The following is a 24,014-nucleotide window of genomic DNA, read 5'->3' as shown; positions in this document are numbered from 1 at the left end:
ACTGGTAGTGATGCACTTCATTTAAACTATTTTGTAATATTTAAAACTATGCATCGAACACACGTTCATTCTGCACTTGAGGCCTGAACCAAGCCTACTGTCTGCTGGAAAGATCCAGTCTACTGCAGTGGCTTTTGGCTCAGGCTCTATATTTTTCTGAATGCTGTTGCTTTATTTATTTATTTGCTTTGTCCATGGGCTGTAAGGGTTTTTTATTTATTTTATAAATAGCTGCATTTAAAATAAAAGCAGGGGGTTTCACACAGAAAACCTGCATCTCTATATAGATATTAAATGCAGCTATTTTGTCACATGTATAGTATTGTAATGGAGATACAATAGCACTATTTTGTACTCAGAATGTAGATGGCAGAATTCTATGTACACAAAATACTACAAGTTTATATAGGAATCATCATCCTTGTTTTGTGAAAAGATAAATATTTTCAGAAAAAAAATAAAGATGGCTTAGCTAAATGGGTAAAGCAATACTCAGTTAGAAATGGAATGCAAATATGCACTTAAAAGCTCACTGCTATGTCATCAGATTATATCCTTTACCCAGCTACTGAGAATCTTTATCAGAAAAAGAAATGCAGCATTTAATTGCAACTGTCATTAGCAAGTTAAAATACTAGCAGGGAAGATAGTACTACAGATTTTTGAAGTACGATTAACTTAAGGAGAACTGTAAAGCACACTTAACATCTTGCAACCTACCGAGTATTCTATATATTTTGAAGTCTGTCAAAGGAAGAGCCTCTCAGTTCCTTCAGAGGCTTTAAAGACTTAATACTGCAAAGAGGAAATTTGAAGTAAAATTGTCCTCCCACACTGCCTCTTCATGTTTTGTATGTCAAAATATATGATTTAAAACAAAAAGCATGCTTTTAACATAGCTGTGGGGAATGGAAAAATAGTAGACACAAGTTCACAAAGCCTTTGTTGCTGGTGATCTTGCAGAGTCCTGGCAGTTGACTGGACCCTTAGTTCAATCTTCATGCTAAGACACTCTGGTAAAGAAAAAGAAACAAAATACAGACAGTTTGCATTTGGGAAGTGTGTCAGCCTGGCGCTGTGCATAATATCTAATCTCAATGTAGAGGAGAGTAGAATAGGAATAGCACATTCTGTGTTAAAAACTGTGCTCAGAAGCATCAGAACAGGAGGAAAATAAGTGAAAAATGTGGACAGTAGTTTAAATATGCTGTATTGTGTACTATATATGCATATGCACCTCACAGCAGCTATTACTCCTGTAATAGTGCTAGCTACTGAACTCCAAACAGCTTCAAAGCATGCATTTACTGAATTCATTTAAACTAAAATGACACGGAAAAGTAGAGCACAATCCTAATACATAGTAATGTTGATAATTTGCATCCATATCTGGTACATCTTTTGTTTCTAAAGAAAAGGTACTTTTTTGTAATTTCAGATGCAATTGTGTGGAACCAGAGCATCCTAGCAATAAAACCTTACGGTACTGGCAGGACTACAATATATCTGCATCTGAAGTACCATGGGGGAACCTAACTGTGTCAGTAAGTGAAATATTGGAACTTAGTGAGTAAAGGCATAAGCATAAATAATTTTGTATGTCCTTAATGCAGCGTACGAATAGAAAAACAGAAAAACAAAAAAACAAAAAACTGTTTTTTACTGATTCTATTTGTTCAAAGTGCATAATATACTTAATTGAAGAGAGGTTAACATAGGCTGTAGAATTATCACTTTTTGTACAGATTTTGCCTGATCTTTATGCAGTTTTTGGTAGTACACATTAAAACAAGTATGTGCATTTTGTGCCCTGCTTTGGAAACTTTCTGACACGCTAGCACAGGAGTTTGACTGAGATTAAGTCTAAACATGTCAAATGATAATGGGTTTGTCCTAAATTCTGCCAGATGGCGAAACCAAAGTTCTCTTGTGTAGGAAGAGTTTAGGAGCATTTATTTCCCCAAAAACATTCTTCCAGCTGTTTGGGCTATGAAAAAGAGGAAGGTGCGATATTTTGTTATGCTCCTGTTCAGAGGCCATATTTCTCTCTTATCTAGGCCCTCAGTGCCACATATATCATTTTAATGTGAATTATTTACCTGAATGGAAAGACAGGAACAAGCTAAAAACAATTTGTTCTCAGTTATGTTATTTCTCAATTGTAATTGTCTATATTTAAAGGATTTACTCGTAAAGATTTTCCTGCATTAAAGTAATCTTTACGATTTAATTAAAATGTCACATTGAGATCTGACCATCACTTCTTCTCACGAAGATAGCATTTCATTGCAAAGCCAAAGAGACAGACAACTAAAAGTTGTCTCTCAAAAAATAAAAATAAAATTAACTCTGTCATAAGCATAACCAAATGAAGTGCTCAAAACCTAATCCAGTTGATCACCTCCAGCGCTTTTTCTTTCTAAGGCAGATATGCAAAACTCGTGTCCTCCTACCATGAATTAAGCAAGAGCTGCCTTCCATGACTGTTATGCCTTGATGGAAAGGGCTGCTCCTCAACTCTGTTGGTGTGGCAACAGTAGATAGAAATTTGAGAACTGCTGGCCTGAGGTATTCCAGCAATCCAGAATGAATATTCCCAAAACTGCAGCACACTCAAAGAGCATCTGTGCAGGGGCAGACTCCTCCTCTCACTTTCTCAGATCTCTGACAGTGTTTTTCAGAGTACATTTGCAGCTGAAGAGATTTAAAATAACAGATTTTGTTTTAACTATAAATGTAAAAGACCAGCTGCATTATATAAAGCCCTTTAAAACTTCTCAAAATCTTATTACCAAAACTTGAGTTTAAATGGGTAGCAGTGTTACTGGACATCTTTTCCCATGAATCTCTATAGTCAAAGAAATACACAACTTTTTCATACTTTGATATATTTATTTCTGTTGCATCATCAGGAAGCTTCAGTTCTCCTATTCTGTAGAAATGCAGTAAGAGATTAGATTTAGTTATCTTTAAAAATTTGGTCAGCCTCACTGTGTTTTCTGATGCTTAATTCTTGTTCTTTTGTCTGATTTATGAGTTCTAAGTTTTTGAAGACCTAAATTGGCCAGGAAAGACAAATACCTTTTCTTAAAAACCATAGAAAGACCTTTTTGTTCTTTCTTTCTTATTTTCTTTTTTTTTTTTTTATGCAGTGTAGGACAAACTGATCATGAACAGAGTTCTTTTTCTGATGGTGACAAAGTACTTTTCAGTAGATGTGTTGGTACCTCTTTTTACACAGTTAATTTCATCCCCGTGCTCTGCCAACATCAAGTACTAGCTCAGACCAGGACAAGTTCTCTATCTGATTTCCCAGATTTCCTGATTATTTATATTTTTTCCCTGTTGATGCATCTATAGTCTTTCATCAGTCAAAAATGCATCATGTTTATTCTAGGTGTCCTACTATACATATACTGTTATTTCAGTGCCTTCAAATATAAACAATGATTTTTTTTTTTCAAGTCAGCCCTTTGTTCAAATAGTAAGTTTCTCATAACTTGGCAAGCCACAGTACTGTGACACAAATGTGATGAGCCAGTGACCCAGTATGTTTGGAACGAAAAGATCCTGATCTGGCAGGATATTGCTGTCTGGAATTGCTGGGTGCTGTGTTTCTTTTTGCTTAATATGTGTGGAGGGGTTGAGTAAGGAGAAGGAAAGAATTGCAAGCGCTTGTATTCCCATTTTTATAGCTACTCTCTATTCCATAGCTTGTCACCTTAGAGGAAGTGTAACAACTAAGGATGCTATTGGAGAATTACTAGGAATGTTTTCTACTGCGTCTGCATGGTTGATCTTAAATTATATTCAATTAAATTAATATAGATTTTTGGATTTTGCTGTATTTTACCAGATCACTTTGTTAAAGCAAAAAGTAATTTGTGGAATGTGCTGCCCTCATGCGGTATTAAGTGTATTGGCCTCCTTTTAGGCTAATACTGTACAATCAAAATAGCTTTTCCATCAACTACTTGGCCTGCGGAGCTAAAACAAAAAGTCATTTCTTGTGGATGTATCAGGAGTGGCCTTTCCCTCTCTCCTCTTTTTTTTTATCCCCCTGAACTTTTGAATTAGAAAGTGCATTTGAAGGAGAAAATAAATATGTGCACGTCGAGTTTTAAATAAATCTAGTTTTATAATAATTATTTATATTATGTCTTAGTGACCCTATAATTTACTACTGGTTAAAAATAGCGATTCTTTTGAGAGTTTGAGACTTTTCTGATACACTTTTGGGACCAGATAGAAGTAATACTAGTCTTAATGTTAAAAGAATACCTAAAAATGATTTCAGTATTTCTAAATACAATCTAGTTTACTTGTAATCTAGGAAAGGAATTCAAAAGAAAGCACCAGGAAAAGCATGGATATTTTTCAGAACAATTCTACTTTATCTCTGATAGGAATGTAAAAAGTTTCATGGAGAGTTTGTTGGACGAGCCTGTGGTCATCATGGTCCTTACGTTCCAGATGTCCTCTTCTGGTCCGTCATCTTATTTTTTTCTACAGTAACTCTGTCATCGACATTGAAGCAGTTCAAAACTAGCCGATACTTCCCAACAAAGGTGTGTCTCATTGATTAATTCAAAACTTGTGATTAGTTATGTGCAAGCATGAATCACATCTGCATCACAAATTCATTTTACTGCTGGTAAAGTGGATGCTGTTGTCTGTTCTGTTAAAAATTTGTACGTTTTTATCTATAGGCCAAAAAAAAAAAAAAAAAAAAAGGAACTCCAATGAGAAATAAGTCTTAATAGGTTCTAAATCACATCACTGTTTTGGTTAAAATTGATGTTTCTCTTGATAGGTGCGATCTGTTGTCAGCGATTTCGCTGTCTTTCTCACTATTTTGTCCATGGTTTTAATTGACTATGCCATTGGGATCCCATCACCAAAACTTCAAGTTCCAAATGCTTTTAAGGTAATTTGATGATAAATTGCGCTGCCTGAATATTTTGATAAAAATAATAGTGTAATAATATAGTAATCTTATAGTAATTTTATTATCCTGTTGTTGTCGGGAAGTACATGAATTTGTTGTGCTAACCGAGTGCTATACAACTGCCCTGAATAATAATCTATATAACTAAATGGCTCTCATTCCAAATGCAGCCAAGCCTGCGATATCCCAGATGATTTTATTACATATGCTTTGTCTTCTTGATATTATAGGAAGTTTAGCATTTTTCTGTTGTTTTATATAGAGTGATTATTTATTCATTTTTAAGAAAATTGTATCCTAGTATGTTTTTGTGTGCTCTTGTGTACATAGTCCTTTTGTTTCGACTGGCCATACATGACTTTCTTTTTGTAGCCCACCAGAGATGATCGTGGATGGTTTATTACTCCTTTGGGGCCCAATCCTTGGTGGACAGTGATAGCTGCTGTAATTCCAGCCCTGCTTTGTACTATCCTTATTTTTATGGACCAGCAGATTACAGCTGTCATTATAAATAGAAAAGAACATAAACTAAAGGTATTTTATCAAATACTTTTCATTGTCATTTTCTGTCATGTATCTTCATCTACTCAAGGATGATATTTTATTTTATTTTACTTCTTTATATTGTTATGCTTTTTTTCCTATCTGCTCATGTGGAAACTAAGCCCTGTGTCAGTGATCTGCTACCTTACAGAAGTCTTTACCGGTGTGATTTGGAACAGAGGTTCTGAATTGAGAAAGTGTTTTCTTCAGTGCTTTATCTGTAGTACTATATCAATTCACCTCAAGAAAAAAAATCAGGAGGTTAATAATTTCCTTAAGATGGTGATATTAATTGCCTCTTCAGATACTGACGATGTTGTTCTACTGAACTGGTTTTTGAAAGGCTGAGGGGCCGTTCTGTAATATGGGATTTTTTTGTTTGCTCATCTTCTTAAAGAAAAGAGAATAAAACAGAACTTCAGAGGCACAATGGGTTCTTAAAACACAGAATAACTTCTTGCTCTGTTCTCTAACACTTTAGTTGCCTACAGATGGAGAGAGAAAAAGGGACATCACCCCTCTGAAAAACTGTTGGGCACAATCTAGCAGCAGGTTTCTGTACATGTATATGCAGCAAGCTTAGGCTTTTTTTGACATAGTTTTAATAAGCAGAAATCCAATCCCAAGTTGCTTTAGCAAATGCATTTGCAACCTTCACTCTGCACTGCCTCTTCTTGGATGATTGTGACATTTGATATGTTCTTTTTTTGCCCTCTTTGTCAGCCTGGCTCTTCATGTCAATCCATAGCATTGCATGTGGTTAACTTGACAGATGCAGGAATTTGCTGCCAAGCTTTGGAATGTGTTTTTTCAGCACTGGCATCTGGGAGTCAGATGGTCCTCCTGGCTGCCCCCTTGTCTTGCTGCGTTTTAGTTTTGCTGGGGTCTGGTGTAGCATCACCTGTTGCAATGCTTCCTTTTCTTCCCATATGTCAGGTTCCTCAGATCATGTATGAATGTGAGGAAATGCTCTCAGATTCTGTATGCATTAGCAGATACATTCCTTATAAATGTGTCAGAAGGTAAAAAAAGGTGTCTCTCTTAGGATTTAGAATTAAACTTTTTGAGTATGTTGTGCATGTAACTAATATCTGTAAGACACAGGTCTGAGTTTAAGATATGTCTTGAAGACTTATAAATGCTTAGGGGGAATGAGGGAAGGTGGCTGGTTACATTTTAAAAAGTTTATTTTATATGAATTCCTCAAATAGTGTAAGTAAATAACATGGCATTTTCATGTGGGTTACATTTTCATAAACCCAGACACTTCCCATTTTAGAAAAAAAAAAGTTGTCTTCAGAAAGAAATGACTTGTTTGCTTCCAGCTCGTTTTCCCCCTCTTTATATACTTCCCATAGCAAATTCGGCATAGCGTACATTTCAGTTTTTGGCAGCCTCTGTAGCAAACCCTTCCAAGTTTAGTTTAGTTACTTTTTTTATGTCAAAGGCATTTGCATGGGTTTACAGGCAAAGTTATGGTTCAACATATTCATTGTTTTCATGAACGTCGCTGCTTCATCAGACCATGACATTGGATTTGTTGCCATATTGCAGAATTTTGTAGAGATAAATCATTACCTGACTTTTTAAAGGAAATAATAGCATGTAGCTAAATAGCATATCTGGAGCCTTATTAAAATAGAAAAAAAATTCTTCCATCTATAATAACTAACATTTATATGGCCAAGTTCGATGCAGATCATCAGTCACTGTCACATTTGTAAGGATGGTTGGCTGTGCAGTTGTATGGCCTGCACACAGGCATTTGATGTTATTAAGAGATGAGATTTAGTTAAAATGGAAGAATATCTGTATTTTCCATTATCTTACTATTATCTCATTTATAAGCAGAAAACCTATTTGTTTTGTTACTGGGGCACAAAACTGTTTTGGGCTCATGGTATGTACACTTACTGGGAACAGAAATGCAGCTAGCAAAATTGTTTCATGTGAACTAGCAGGATTTCAGGAATTCCCCTAAGTTTACCACCACTACTGCCCCATTCTGGATACCACATAGAAGAAATTTTTTGCTACAAGTCACATAATTTTAAATTAACTTTAGGTGTTCATTAGGACTCCTGCCAAGAGTGTTCTCCCCTAATGCAGATGTCATTTTATACCATCTTTTGTTTGTTTGTTTTTTCTCCTTAAACAGAAAGGATGTGGATACCATCTCGACTTACTCATGGTGGCAGTCATGCTTGGAGTGTGTTCCATTATGGGATTGCCATGGTTTGTTGCAGCCACTGTCCTCTCTATTTCTCATGTGAACAGCTTAAAACTGGAGTCAGAGTGTTCTGCTCCAGGGGAACAGCCGAAATTTCTTGGAATCCGGGAGCAGAGAGTCACGGGGCTCATGATTTTTGTGCTTATGGGCTCCTCTGTCTTTTTGACAAGTATTCTGAAGGTAATTTGGGGGAAATCAGGAAATGCAATATAGTAATGTGAATGTTATTTAGAAATAACATTTCACTATTTTTACTATATTAATTAACAAATGTCTTTTCCAGGCACATTACTACCATAATGTTTCACAATGATAATCTAAAGTGGAGTTCTAGTTTTTCATAATAAAACAGCTTGGGATGTGTAACTTTTGTGAAACAAAAGCCTTGTAATAAAAATCTGGTCTTACTGAAGTCAAACTGAATTCTACCATTGACCTGTAATGTGCCAAGATTTATCCTTTTTCTGTACATTGGGCTTAAGGCAATTATTACCATGAGCCAAATTGGATTAGCTATATCATTAAGTAAATGTGTTCAAATAATTTTAAAGCATGTTCTTATCACTAGCTAACTAAAAAATATATAAATATATTTCCACAGTTGCAGGAGACTTTTTGTAGTTAATTGCTTGGCAATGAACAGCAAAGTTATCACACACTGTCATCATGCCCTACACAGCTCCAGTGTCCTGAAACTGGATGTCTAATCACATGCTTATATAGTATCTATATACATAATAATATTTTTAAGAATTGTCAGGCCTCAGTGAAATCAGTAAGTACTTCAGTAAGACAAGAATTTAGACTTGCGCATTGTCACAGTGAAGGGCGTAAGCCCTTAGAACTTGTACTTCCAGGCAGTATTTTATTACAGACATCATAATAACTATAATTTCACTTTAGTGAAAGCAAGCAAACAGGTTTTATGCATTAAGTATATAAAACAGATACTTATCTATGGAAGTATTTTGCAACCTACACACTTTATACAGAGTGTGAATATTTTAAGTATTATCTTCCATGCCATTCCTTGAATGTCATCCACCATTTGTAAATGCTTAAAGCACAGAAATTTCCCATTGGTGACATGAAATATTTTGTGTGTATCTTGAACAGCTTTTTGAGGATTATAATTTTACTATTCAGACTATCCTGAACAGTCTTTTAAGTAAAATATTGAAGTATATCACTTATATTTTCCTTGTGGTCCTGTTAATTTTATTAACAATGAATAAGGTATGTTGGCCTCAGATCTGGCCATGAAAGGAAAACTGTAGCCAGATTCATCTTTTGTTTAATAGCATGAGTAAAATTATTAATTTGTAATTGAAAGGGATCTGAGTTTACAACCTGTTTGATTAATGCAGGCATATGGCACATTTAATTTCAACTATTTAGCATTTCATATTTTTAACTGTTATTTAATATGCTCTTCCCTCTCTCTGCTTGTTTTGTTTGTGCAGTTTATTCCTATGCCAGTACTTTACGGAGTATTCCTTTACATGGGTGCTTCATCTCTAAAGGGAATTCAGGTAAAAAGGATTCAAGAAGAGCGTGTTACTGGCAGTGTTTTGTATGGAGTGTGGAGCTAATTTTATTTAATTATTTTATTCTTTTCTATACGATCATAAAGGGATGTTGCCAGCCTTTTATTCCTGACAGTTACTTACTTAAAAAGGAAAATGGATTCTCTATAACTAGAGTATTTCCTTTAGACATTATGCTCCAAATTTTTTTAGGTGCTTATTTGACTGAGTCTAGAATGTGAGTAACAACCATTGTGATCGCATCCCTCTCCCCTTTCACTTGCTTACCTTCTGCTTTTTCTGCTTCCAAATTAGTGTCTTTGAAGTGTTGTACTTGATCTTCAACTTTGCCTATATGAGGCTTTTGTGTAAGTGCCATAAACTAACTGGTGAGATTTGGGAAATCTTTCCCATGCAAATAAATTTCCCACCTTGTCGACCTGGCTTACCTAATTGTTGCTAAATTTGTGGCTTTAGGGTTGTCAGGCAGGACTACAGGAAAGGCAGCAGCCTTAAGTATGAGCTCCCATAAGCCAGGCACTGCAGCACTAAGACTGAATATTTTATGTGCAATTTCTTGTAGACTACTGTAACGTTAATTGGCATGGCATTAATTGTAGTCCATCCAATAGAGAAACAAGCCCAAAATTTCAAGTGTGCCTTTGCTGAGATACTGTTGCACGTTCAAAGAACATTGAGAAAGTCACATGACAAAACCATGAATTATAAGGTGCAGAAGGTTGTCAAATGCAAAGAAAATGCCTATTTTTTCATTATTTAAAGTTTTGGTAGTAAATTTTTTTTTGACCTGTTATCTGTTGGCAAAGCTGGCAACATCTCTTGGCTTTTGATTGGTGTTTTCTATTCAGAGACTTTTCTATTTTAACCTTTCCTAGCACTTATTTAGGTTGAAATCGGTAATGGTATGGTTGGGATTTTACTGAGATTTACAGATAATTTCAATGTAATATTGTTCAGCTGTTTCTCAAAACTATGCAAGTATACAACTGAGAAATATTTTTAAGGCATGCTAAAATTTGGCTATCTTTACTGGGATAACTGCTTAATTTCTTCCTCCCCCAGAATGGGACAAGGATTTTGAAAAGATGGCTTTTGTGGGAGAATGTGCTTTTTGCTGTTTCTATGACAAAGAAATCTGCTTAAATCTGGTCAAGTTATAAGTAGTTTCACATGTATTATAAAAATTCCTGAAACCTAAAGGTCCTGAAGATTGTGTGAATACCGCATGACTCATACTACATGGAGAGCTGGTGCATCACCATCATCTCTGAGCTGTGTTAGCTGACTTGAATTCTTAGGGCAGTATGGAGCCAAATAGATCTGAAAACCAAGAACCTCTCTTATTACTCTCATGTTCCTGATGGCATTGAAGTTGGCTGTCTAGTTTCTCTTTTCTTTTTCCCTCTCTCCTTCTTTCTTCTGATTTTGTAAAGGAAGAGTGTAATAGGGAAATGAGTACAGCTTGGAATAAAGAGTTCCATGAACAGGAGAGGAAAAAAAAAAGAGATAAAAGACTGAAGAGATCCCTCAGTGATCAACTACATGCTAAAGGAAGCAGAGTTCTTGGAAAATAACAATTAAGTGTATAAGAAAGGCAATGTAATAGTGCGTATACCTGTTGGAATGAGTTAGCTTTAATTCAGTTTGATTCACAATTGATTCACATCTACTTTGAATTCTTGCTTCGTCTAGCACTAAGAGTTCTTCACCTGAAATCTTAGAGGTTTTTTAAAAAAGTAACTGTTGTCTTTCTGTATCATGTGTTATCAGTTATGAGCAGGATTTATCTTGTGGTAGGACTGTACTGAATGTATTCAATAGATGCTGGTACCTCAGCACATCTACAATAGAAATTACTCAAGACCAAGTGTATTAAAGAAATTTGACAAGTATGACTAACCAAATTATGACATTTTTCATAAATAATGTGAACTGTGTTCTTACTGTGGTGGCTCAACCAGAGAACACTGCAAGACCACTGTTGGACTCTCATAGATTCATAGCTTATGGTTCTAACTATGGTAGTTTCTGTCTGAGCACTTTTTTAACTTCTGCACAGTTTTTATATTTATAGAATAGCAAACCTGACTTTTAGGATATCTGTGTTATCTTACGTACTCTGTGAATATCGGCATATTTTGATGCTCAATTTGATGCAAACTTTTAAAAAATATATCTTTCAGCTTTTTGACAGGATAAAATTATTCTGGATGCCTGCAAAGCATCAGCCAGATTTTATTTACCTGAGGCATGTTCCTCTTAGAAAAGTCCATCTCTTCACTGTAATTCAGCTGAGTTGTCTTGTACTCCTGTGGATTATAAAAGTTTCAAGAGCAGCCATTGTCTTTCCCATGATGGTATGAAATATTTTTCCTTATTACTGCTAAAAGCTCATTTTCTTCTCAATTGTGGGTAATCGTTATTAAAAAAATGTTAGTTGTGAATGGATAATTACAATATTACTTTGATTCATATACGAATTTCATATATATTCATATATGAACTGAAATTTGAGTGGCTCTACTGTATTTTCTTTAAGAATTTTTAATTGATATGATGCTTTTCTTTAAGGAGTAGTGCTTAATTGTTTCCTGTTTTACTGGAAGAACAGTCACTCAGTACTGATGACTGTTTATTGCATAGAGAAACTTCATTTTTGTGCCTTGCTGGAAATAAAAGTCTGTCCTGCCGGTTAACTAATGTTTTCTTGACTCTTTCACTAGTTGGAATAAAAATAGCTACTGAACCTCCATCATTGTTAAATGCTTCCATTCATACTAATTGTGAACAAAGGAAGCCCAGGTATTGTCCTGTCCAATATGAAGGATAACATTCCAGCTGTAAAATGTAGTGACTTTTGAAAGCATAACTCAATTTTGTTTGTTTAATTTCCTAATTCTTTGAACAAATATCATTACAGGTCTTAGCTTTGGTATTTGTCCGAAAACTCATGGATTTCTTTTTCACTAAACGGGAGCTTAGTTGGTTAGATGATTTGATGCCTGAGAGCAAGAAAAAGAAACTGGAAGATGCTGAGAAAGAGGTGGGTTCTGGTTTCAAGGGTGTGTTCTGTTTGTTTGGGGATAGTGGTTTCATTGGTTGGATGGTTTTGTTGTTGTTTTCTGCTTGGTTGATTAGGTTTTATTTTATTTTTTTATAATACATCACCATTATCTCCTTTATACAATTAGAAAAAAATCTGTAATTAAGGCTTATTCAGTGCAACAGTTAGATTCACTATATCCTGGATGAGCATTTCCCTTCTTCCACTGCTGAAACAATTTCCTTCCACTTTCTTGTGTAAAATGTCAGTGACTTTGCCTACCCTGTTAACCCAGTCTTCAGACTTCTGACTGTGATTTTCTAATCAGTTCTGCATCTGACAGCATTTTCCCATACACTGTGTGTCTTGAATTTCTTGTTTGAATATTTTGTAAAGCTGTGGGAATATAAAGTAACTTTATGTGTAGGGGCCTGCTGGCTTTCTCCTTCGTTGCTGATATTCATAGCTACCTGACTGATGTCAACTGTTAGGGGGCAGTAGTACTCTGTCCCTAAGCCATGGGTCTTAATAAATGAGGAATGAGTCTTGGCGGAGAAGCACTAACAGCAGGACCAGTTGATGTCAGTGCCTGGTTATTTTAAATGTCAGTTGCATGTCCTGGCCCAGGTATGATGAAAGGTTGCTGTGGCATTAGGAGGTGAAGGCATAGGCTGTTTCAATGTGGTCTTGGAAGGCTGTGGTCCTTTCAGGAAGAACTCTGGGGACATTTTTGCAGACAATTCGTAAGGTATGCTGAAGACCTCTGCAAGGCCCTGGGACTCACGAGGCATAAGATTGTGGTGGTACAAGGGTACTGCAAGATATAGGCAATGTGAATGGATAAATCAGCAATTTATCCTCAAGGAAACCATGAGGTATCTGAGACCAATGAAAATGTATGCATAAGGATTCCCCTAGGTAAGTCTGCCAACAAAAATAGGATGTGAGCTAATAAGTTGAATGTAGGCATGAAGACTAATTTTCTCTTCCTTTTGCATTTTTTTTGTGACCCTTGACAACTCCCTGCCTCAGCTGTAGTCTGAAGAACATAACTTTGCTTTGTTTGATGCATGTAATGTACTTAAACAGAATTCATTTTGGGGAAAAGCTTCTACCTAGGTAGTAAATACCATGATTATTATTTACTAATTAGTACATGCCTGCAAAACTACTAGGATGAAGTTCAAATAGTTTCTTTTTTCCCCTTTGAACTATAAAAATAAAAAAGCAAGTGTTATTTCATCACACTATTTAGCTATCACAACTACTTAGTGTAACCAAAAGTAATTAAGGTATCTCTCTTCTTGTGGGTCTGCTTATTGGAAAAATTTCTTTGTTACTCTTATATTTTGGTTATATGTCAGTTTTCTTCTCATATTTGGTAGAATGGCATCATAAAACAAAACTGGGAAACTCTACTGGTGTTACTTTATTTCATTCACTGTCTGTTTTGAGAGGCTATTTTTACATATTTTGGCATTTCTAAATATTTTAAGCTATTATTAAAACTGTTCAACTGTCAAAAACTTATGAAGCTGTGAAGCCTGGAAATGACAAAATTAACTAGTAATAAAACTTCTGACATGTAACCTAAGGAATTAATTGGAGAGTTGCTATCACACGGCTTTTAAAAATAGAAGTATTCTACCCACAAGAATATTCAGAAATATAGTTGACAAGATCTGAAACTTCATTGGATCCTAACTTCATCACTTGAGTTAATATTTTTAGGCCATGTTTTTTCCAAGGCTTTCTACATTTATAGTGGATATTTTATATGCCTTCTCTCACATCTTCCTTTGTCAGCATTTCAATGTAATCAAGTGTTTGTGAAACCAGAGTGAACAAGAGTAACTTCAACCATTTGAAGCAGAAAAAAAAATGCAACTTTAAAAATAGCTGTAGTAGTCAAACATGAAGAAAATTGTGGAAAATTATCTTGACTCTTCCAGCAAATGCCAGCTTACCAATGAGTGTTAGATGTGTAAGGGTTTGGGTGGCCTGCCAAGAAAAGGCATGTTTCTCTTATTGTGAAAGCCAGTGTCGCTCTAAGTCATGCTGTCTGCTTAACACCAGGCTAAATTGTTATCAAGCCATTTAATAAAGGGAAAAAAGGACAGGAGGTCTTTGTGCATCTGCCATACTTGTGTAGTGCAGCAACATAGGGTAGGATTTGATAGTTATCCACGTTAACCTCCTGGCAACTGCCTTGCTACGCATGCACCCATTTACTTTCAGTTTGCTTGATTACAAGAGCTATATGGCATCATGTGGAAGCATGTAAGATCACCTGCTTACATGTTAGCCTGTAATTTAGGCCTGAAGCCACTCTTATTTCAGAGGTTTTGCTTTATAGCCAGTGTCGTGTGATGACTGCTCTGATTTTCCTGACCTAACAGTGATGGGAGTCTTTAGTCTTCCTTCAGCTCAAACCTGTGGAGTTGTGAGCTTTTATGGTCTGAAAGATGAAGACTGCTTTTTCTTTGTTCTTGCAGGCAGGAAGCAGTACTTGAGGGAGGCTGTTTTGTTCTCCCCTCCCCCTTTCGATGAAGATTTCCTGAATTTGTAATTATTTGACAACAGATGTGTTATAGATACATCTAGTTATCATAGAATCATAAAAACTCCTTTCCCCTATTTCAGTGAAAACTAATAATGGCACCTAGTTGCACTACCTTTCATTGCAATAAAACTTCAATTAATATTAAAACCGTGTGCATAAACCTTAATTTGACTGCCCTAATTTTTGTATGTTAATGACGCTATGTGTGTATCTAGTTATGTGTGATGTTTAATATTTACCATCCCGTTACTCAATTTTCTTTGTCTATTAAAGAAAGTGTCTCCTCTATTTGGTATTGATAAGTAACGTTAATTGGAGATACAGCTTTGAAATAGAGGGGTGAATATTTAAATTAAGAGTTGAAGAGCATCTTTTTTTAGGAACCATTAACAAATAGTTAATATTAAGGGAGAAGAGGCTTAAAACTAACTTTTCACATCAGTGTATCCTGTCTCACATTTAAATTCCTTCTTCCTAGGAAGAACAAAGTATGTTAGCAATGGAAGAGGAAGGGACTGTTCAGTTACCACTAGAAGGACATTACAGGTAAAATATACATTTCCTCTTTTAGGTGAGTTGCAATTAAATAAACACGACATCATATTTATTCTTAATGTTCACTGAATGTTAGGAGAATGTGTGTCTGGTAGTAGAGTCCATCTCTGTGCACTGAACTTAATACTGCAGTGATTAACAAGCCTTTCTAGTATTTCCATAACATATGACAGTTCTTAGGAAGAGAACTTAGTTTTCTTTCTCGGACAAGAAAGTAGAATTTGGCCATTCATAACAAACTTTTGTCTTCTGATGTTCAAAGTGTGAAAGGAAGATGCAGAAAAGACAAATCTTTCACACTCACGATTGCTGGGGGCCAGGAACAGTCTTGACCATACTCCAAAAAGCCTAGGTTCATGCAGTATCGTGTTTTATAACATTCTAGTTAAGATTATAGCTGTGTGAGATAGATAGATAGTAAGTTAAGAGTTGTCTGGAGCAGATCAGGCATAATGCAATGATGAAACAACTTACGAAGTATGAAAAGTTCTGTTTTGTCAGTAATAACACACTTGGCCCATAAGAGCTTACTCTCATTTAGTTTTCAGAAAGAAAGTTCATAATGAAGATTGGGAACGTGTGCTGATAGGAACCTCTGCATTACCTACCACAAGTTCATAGAACACTATCCCAGAATGGCCATCTCTTAAATTTTAATACTGTCTAAGGCAAATAGATGTAATATCTTACTGTCTGTGTACCTGAAAAATCCAAGACTATTTCTTATTTTTTGATTCATCACATTTCTAATATTCAGTCTTTTTTCTGTAAATTTTTGTTCTTTTTTTAATTAGCAATACATAATTTATCTTGATGTGTAATCTATATTAATCTATAGTTTGTTTACTTAAAAGTTGCCTGAATAAATATACATTTCTGTTCTGCAAGGGCCTCAGGCCTACAGCTGAAAAGAAAGATCAATACACTGGTTGATAAAGGGGTTCCCCCAGACAATGTGAAAACAAGTTTACTGAGATTTTACTGACTGCCAAACTATGTATTAGCCATAAAGTCAGGAATAATGTATAGACAGACTGTAATCTAAGGATTGTTAGTCTTTAAGTGTATAAATGCATGAGCAATCCAGATAAAGCTAAGGGCTACATATTGCTGCTTAAAGGTATCTGTTTTAATCAGGGCATATTTTTGGATCACTTACATCTGTGACTTTAGATTTTTTTTTAATCACTTTTAAATTGTTTTCAGAGCAGCTGGCATTTCCAAACATAAGTACCTTGATAACTGGAGCTCTTAGAATTCTTGTTTAAATCAGCTATGCCACTGGCACACAGTGAGATCTTGGGCAAATATTTAACTTCACAGAGCAGGCATCCCGGAGAAGGTGTTGATGGCCCATGCCTGTCAGGGTTCCAAGAAACATTTGACTAATAATATATATCATAATGCACTTAATATTATTCAGCTTTTGTTTAGCCCTGAAATGGTAGGCAATTGGCGTATTCTAGAGTTTTAACATTTTTGTATTAGTTGTTAATGAGATTAACATCAATGAACTATATTGTATAAATAATTGCTGTTGGATGAGGAACATGCTTAAAAAGTGCTAAGATTTGTCTTAAATTATATTCTGATTTATTGTCACCACTACCTGTTTCCAAGGGCTTTTGTATAGTTAATAGTTAACAAAGAATAATTGTCCACTGTTTTATTGTGTATTTACTTTTATTCTTACCTAGAGATGATCCGTCTGTGATAAACATTTCTGATGAAATGGCAAAAACTGCTGTGTGGAAGACCCTGTTGATATCCTCGGAGAATGCAAAAGATAAGGAGTCAAGCTTTCCTTCTAAAAGGTTTTATTTTTTTTCCCTACTATGTTATGCTTTATGTATTAGGTTCAAACCAATATTAGAACATTTTGCTAGAAATTAGAAAGATTTCTAGCATCTTGTACTTTCAGTTCTTGAGGTTTCCTTTTGCTTTTGTCCAGTCAAATATTCTAAAGTTAAAAACAGATTCACCATGCATATTTATAAACAAACAAACAAAAGAAACCCACAAAAACCAGTCACAAATATTTGCATGCGACTTAGTTATGCTACAGAGGAAAATGAAGTTGAGCATGCTTGATGCTTGCATAATGAACCACTGGCCTACACCTGAGTATTGCACAACAGCTGTTGTATTTGTTCTGCTTGCTTTTGTTCTCTCTTGAAAAAGAAGAGATCATCGTTGCCCTGGAAATAGCTATATGAAGAGCCCAGTACTTTGAATGTCATCTACTAATATTGGAGCGAAAATATTTTAAAGATTGTATCACTTCTGGTCACTTTTTTTTCGTGCCTACTTCCGTTGTACTCAGAATAGTTAAAATATATTTCCAGGAAAAATGTAAAATGAACCAATGATATTTTGTCTGTGCTAGAGGTGTAATGGCAATAAGGAAATATAAGTGCAGTGCTATTGTAAATAACATTTTCCAATTCCATAAATTTAAAATGTAACAGTATTTTCTACTTAATTGTTTCGTATCGCATTTCTGTTGTAAGCTCCCCCTCCTTATTATTCTAGAAGCTGATTTACCAAAGGTAAGACCCTTCCCTCCAAAACGTTTCCTTGGTGATATCTTCCAGTTCAAAACTGGTGTTGTCTAGGAACCCAAGTGACTTGACTTTGTGTAATTTTTGGGGAGACAGAATGAAAAGAAATTTCAAATAGAAATGCGCAAATGCATTTTTCAAAGCCCTTTAGTATAATAAAATTTGAATTTTATTATATTAAAAGTAGATGTAAGATATTTAAATATCTAAGTAGAATTTTTTGTCAGTATGGTTTTTTAAAATGCAGTGATATTCTGCCCATTTCTAAGTCTCATGTTCAAAACAAGTTACACATTAGGAAATATCAAGTCATTGTTTTATGGTAAAGAGATTCACTAAGGGATAACAATTTGTAGTGAAATACTGCTTTTTAATTTTGTCGCCCCAAAATGGCATGCTGCCTCTCAGTGTTGTTCCTTTCCCTAAACAGCATAAACAAGATGAACAGCTGACGACCACAGAATCTTCATTTCAGACACCCAGAGTGCACATTAATTAACGCTATTTTACTGACATATAAAATAGCGTTGTAGTTCTGGTTTGTCTTCTGCCCTACACGTGAGCTAAAATGAATCCTGTCACAGTGGTATTGGTGTGGTGCACAGAAGGATGTACAATAGATTTTCTTAACTTACATGCCTCTGCTGCCCAGGCTGTTAAGTCTGGCGAAGGAGAATGATATGGTACACTCAGTGCCAGTGGGTATTCAGGAGTTGTGGTTTTTCTGGTAGATATTGCCTTCTTTGATAGTATGATAAATTTTATAGACCTGTAATTCTCTACCTGAAATTTTTAAAGATCCTCTGAGCAAAGAGCAGTCTACATAGGTTGTGGCTCAGACAGCATCGGTAAGAGATGTTTTGCTTTTACACTGCAAGAAAATAGTGCTCATTTTCTCACAAGCTTCTTTGTTTCCTCTGTCTTTGCTCACAAAATCAAGGACTCAAGTGAAAAGGAAGTAAGGGGTTATTGTTGGGGGTTTTAGATATGAATGTCCTATTGTAAGTGAATAACTTCATGGAGAATCTGAAATCCTTTCTCGTGTGCTCAAGCTTGTCTCAGATTCCCAGACAGAAGTAGATTCAAAGAACTTTGAACCTGGAAGGCTTCCTTCTGATAACAGATGATTTAAACCTTATATTGTATTAGAGAGAGAACTAAAGAAACAATAGTTTTTTGCCCATATAATTACATGAAAAATAACTTTGTCCTAGGTAAGTACAGAGAAAAAAATGAAAAGATGGTAGCAGTTATAAGGATAATTTTTGTAAATCATTATCACGCAATTACCTTTAACGGAGCGCTGTCTTACCATCGAGAGGTGGGTGGTAAAGCATTTTGTTGCTTTGTTATTAATGATATTTTTAGGTACTGGTATAAGAAAGTATATGTGACAGTAGGAAAAGGACTACTACATTACTTCTGTAGTTGAACTTTAAATACATTAAAATTAAATAGAGATAGTTAAATTATGATACTGTACTATGATTTCATGTAATGCCTTCTACACTGGGGACTGATCAATTAACAATATAGAACAATTTCCAAAATATTTCAAATCTGAATGTACTTCCTGCTAGTTGAATACTGACTTGACTTGAGCAATGACAGACAATAAACTACAATGATCTCAGAAAGAGATTTTAGGCAGGAAGGAATTATACAAACCACTCAGCCTGATGTGTATCTGTAGTCAGCTCTGCTCTGTCCCTAGCTCTTTGAGGCAATGAATAGCCAAAGGAGTATGTGACAACTCTAGCATCACAGATTGACAATGGCATTAAACATCTAACAAGGGTACTTGTTTGAGATTTACTAGCAACTGTTTAACCATGCAGGCATCTGAATTCTACCTTGATACCTTAATTTTTCATCAGTAAAGTGCCTAGGGATCTGAAAGACTGCTTTTGAATATAGCCTGTCCTGATAGGTGCTTGGTGCTCAATACTATCTTCTGTCTTGGCCTATAATATTGAATCTGTCAGGCAGCAATTTCAAAACATGGAGAAGATCTGACCGTATAAAAACACTAGTTTTAGCTGTCCTAGCTCGGATCTACAGGAAATGCAATTCCTAAATAGAAGGAAGAATTTCCTGGTATCAGGGGCACCAAAAACCTGGAAATAATATAGGCCTTAAAGCACATGACATGTCCTCAGCGTTTGCTTTTGCTAAGCATAGGTAACTGCCAGCTGTACTACTGCATTTTAAATTAATCCCCTAGGAATTTGTTTGCATGTCCTTTGTGTGCAGAAAGTGTAACGTACCCAGTCCTATCACTGTTGTACAGAAGGTGACAGATTTGGCATTTGAAGTGGCAGAAGTTGGTATTCTTTAGTTATTTCCATTAACACCTCTAGAAGCAGCCATAGGCATAGAAGTAAGCTTTGACTGAACGGAACTGTACCCTTAAAGCAATTTTAACATGAAGAAAAATGTCAGATGATTTTGTAAAATTGTTCACGATCACCTTAAGAATTTGAGAATTGATCTTGCTTTCTTTTAAGCCTTGTTTAACTCAGCCTATTTCTCATTCATTCTAGTTAAGGAATTATTCCCATGAAAACTGGTAGGTTGTGCTTGACTGAGGTTTGTTCTCAGAAACATCTCTTTAGATACCCTGCCCCTCATTGTTGAAGGCTTGATTTGCCTGTGTTGTGGCATTTCTTGTATTCTTGCATTCTTGTAGCGTGACTAAAACTCTTTGTAACAACTGGACTTTTTTTTAATTTACATATTTATGCTGTTGTAAATTGGGATCCTCTTCACAAAAAAAAAAGTATCATCTGCTTTGCACATATATTGCTTTCTGTAGGCAAATCAACAGTGTTTTAATTGAAAAAAAAGCAGAATCCAAATTTGAACTCTGCTTTTGTATGATCTAACTAATTCAACTAGAAGTTAAAAAAAAAAAGAAATTACAAATTAATATGTTATTTCTTATACATATATGTGAGCAAGTATATACTAAACTGAGATCCAAGGAAGGAGTATTATAATCTTCCTGCCCCTCTGCCACTGCCATTCCCTGCTCTCCTCAGTGAAGACTGAAAGCCAAATATTACAGCTATAAATTGGCATGCACTGCTTCTGAAATGTTCCTTCTAATTATATAAGAAACAGAATATGTTAAAGAAATTCTGTAAGCTCTTGTTTGTGCCATTTAAGAAAATGCTGGTATTGTCTGGGATCTGTACCTTATCACTATTTAACGAACAGTTGTATTTGCCAAAAAAATGTGCTTATCTGCTTGCATGCTGGCTGACTTGTCTTTTTGTACATCTTAAGTTCTCCACTCACCTCCTCACTAAAATTCTGGCTGATGTCTTCTGCACCATTCAACACGGCAGCTTTCACTTGCTTCCCGGTTTGTGTTATGCAGCATGTAAAATTAAATATATTATCAGTGTAGTATTGGTTTTCAGATCTGTCTATAATAGTGCGGCTGCAACATTTTTTTTTCTCTTCTTTTTCTAGTACCGAAATCAGGCAAGAGAAGAAAGCTGACTCAGGGAAAGGTGTCGACCGGGAGACTTGTCTATGACTTGTTCTTCAATTATTATTATTTTTTACAATGAATGAAAGGAGTGCCACAGCCACTAGCTATGAACTGATTTGATCTTGTAACTTTTGTCTTTCATCTCAAACTAGCACAGGTAACGTAGTGCAATGTTTGTCTCATTACCCTTTGTCTAAATGTCTACACTGTCTGCTATCTATCCAAAAGTCTGCAGTAGCCAATGCAAAAACCTTACTTTTCTTTGCTTGTGTTGACCATTATTCAGTATTCTTATCATAAATTTAACAAGCAAAGTTTCTTTCAAATTCAACTTACCTGTTGATAGGTTTGTACTGTATTTTGCTACTATTCCTGTGTGAGAAAACTTACTTAATCTTCACTGAAGGTGAACTTGAAACAGTTACTCCAATTTATTTTTTTTTAATCATTTTACTGGAGGAATTGATTTTAGGAGACCCAACTTGACTAGTTGAGATTAATGAAGTTTTCAAAGTGAGGACTGATCTGACCCTGTGAACTCACAAATGTAATCCTTTTCTCCTCAAATTTTGTCATGGATTACTCTTGCAATGGAGATTGCAGGGTCAGATTCTGTATTTGTGCAGTTTTTCTTGATTTAATACAGTGTATTTAATATTCAAATTTGTATGTATCTGGAACATAGTCATATATATATAATATATATTAAGAACAGCTATTATAGACGTTCTATCACCTTAGTTGAAAAATACCACCACATCCTTTGATGTGAAACATTGGTACAGTATTTGTAAAAATGCAATTTGTGGTTACAGTATCTTGTATCGTACAAACATCACCATGGTAAGCCAAATAACTGCATTATATCATTACTGAATTCGTTATTTTGTAATAGGGAAAATTTTATAGATGCAAACTATAAGCCCCATGCAGTTATATCACCTGCCCAATGATTTTCCAATTTTTTCTAAAATAAATGCACACAAGTTGATATATTGTTTTGTCTCTACTAACAAATGTAGAACTCTTTGTCATGGTTTTAAGATTTTTGGAATTGGTATTCCACCAAAAAACCATGACACTCTTTAATTCCAGAGATTGCTTGTACTAAAATGGGTAGCCTGCTATTGGTTTTGCTACAGCCATTTTAACTATTCCGTGACGTATATATTGATTAGAAGAGTAAAAACAACATTGCAAAGTAAAATGTGGCTTTTAAAGCCCTTTGCAAAGACATTTTCATAACCAATTTTCTTATTACCGGATCCTTCAGGCTGTTCTGTTGTGTAAGACAAGAACTGTGTGATTAGGTATTAAATTAATAGAAAATGTGGAACAAAAGTTTTATGGATTCTTTTAAATCTACACATTTTTTAATTTTTTTTTAGATAATTTTTTAAATGATTAAATGAAGATTAATTGTCACTACTGCTTTGAATCCTAAGAGAATCCACATTGTTGTGATCATTATAGAAGCTTAGTGACTGGGCTTTAACATTCCCTAACTTTCCAAAACATGGCAATCTTCCCCTAGCCCTCCTGTGAATAACTTTTCATATCCAGTACATTTAAAGTACTCCTTCTAATGTTTTTGTGTGAGTGCGTATTTACTTTTTACTACTTCAGCCATAAACAATAACTTTTGCATTTTGCTGCAAGCCACTAGGGTTACTGTTCTAAGTTGTTCCTAGCATTATCAAAGCCCATTTAAAGGCCATTTTTATGGGGGAAAAACATCTAATGGACACAAAGGAGGATTTACATTTAATTAAATGTTTATATTTATAAATTTAGGAAAAAATGCTGATACTTTAAGGTTAAATGCTTTGTTTTGTGTACTTGATAAATTGTAAGATTTCAATCGTTTTAAGGTTAGTATAGAAGTTCAGTACTGGTTTGTTCTGAAAGCAGCCTGGTGGTGTTTTTAATATGTTGCTGACTTTGTTACAGATAACATATACAATCAAAATGTATTAGTTTCACTTGAACAACTCTTAGAATATTAAGAAGTCAGTGTATTCAATGGCATTCTGTATTTCAGTATTCCAGAGTGTTTTATTTTTTTTAAACAGTCACTCTATTCTTGTGTGAATTTAAATGCTATTCTGCTGTTGTTACTCTCAACATCTGAATCACGTACAATATAAAGAAAATGTAGTGCTATATTTACTTCTAATTTCATATTCTTGCTCAGAATTACTTAAATTCTTGGATGTAATTTATTACAAGAGTTTATGTGTACCTGTGAATAGACTATTGTGTTTTTCATAATTAAGAAACGTTACGTGAAAATAAATATTTATCCTAACTAATTTTCAATTCTTTCGCACTGCAAAATAAGTATGCAATGTGGTACAGTATTTTAAATGGCTACCTAACACTTGAGTATGGAGCAGGACTGAGCTATACAACGCAGATGCTTGGGAAGCATATTCAAGTGGAATCTCATTGAAACATGGAATACAATCAGCAATGGTTAGCTGCATGCAGTTGTTGGTAATATACATAGTCTGACTCCAACAAAT

General features: G+C 35.1%; 1 protein-coding gene across 2 annotated transcripts in view; it reads left to right on the top strand.

The window, feature by feature from the left end:
• The window catches only part of SLC4A10 (solute carrier family 4 member 10), a 111,852-nt gene extending 90,239 nt beyond the window's left edge, over positions 1 to 21,613 (top strand). For both annotated transcript variants that reach the window (XM_065751306.1, XM_065751307.1), the window contains 11 exons: positions 1,439 to 1,544; positions 4,407 to 4,568; positions 4,814 to 4,927; positions 5,321 to 5,482; positions 7,650 to 7,901; positions 9,185 to 9,253; positions 11,452 to 11,625; positions 12,189 to 12,311; positions 15,353 to 15,420; positions 17,127 to 17,243; positions 21,468 to 21,613. In XM_065751306.1, the coding sequence (XP_065607378.1) occupies positions 1,439 to 1,544; positions 4,407 to 4,568; positions 4,814 to 4,927; positions 5,321 to 5,482; positions 7,650 to 7,901; positions 9,185 to 9,253; positions 11,452 to 11,625; positions 12,189 to 12,311; positions 15,353 to 15,420; positions 17,127 to 17,243; positions 21,468 to 21,534 (1,414 nt within the window). In that variant the 3' untranslated portion in view covers positions 21,535 to 21,613. The remainder of the gene's footprint in view (positions 1 to 1,438; positions 1,545 to 4,406; positions 4,569 to 4,813; positions 4,928 to 5,320; positions 5,483 to 7,649; positions 7,902 to 9,184; positions 9,254 to 11,451; positions 11,626 to 12,188; positions 12,312 to 15,352; positions 15,421 to 17,126; positions 17,244 to 21,467) is intronic.
• The last annotated feature ends 2,401 nt before the right edge of the window (positions 21,614 to 24,014 follow it).

Source organism: Cyrtonyx montezumae, unplaced genomic scaffold (assembly GCF_038088225.1).
Source record: "Cyrtonyx montezumae isolate F1298 unplaced genomic scaffold, pur_monq_1.0 scaffold_7, whole genome shotgun sequence".
Taxonomy (NCBI): Eukaryota; Metazoa; Chordata; class Aves; order Galliformes; family Odontophoridae; genus Cyrtonyx; species Cyrtonyx montezumae.
The sequence above is the reverse complement of the archived record's forward strand: the minus strand, read 5'-3'. Positions and strand labels throughout refer to the sequence as shown.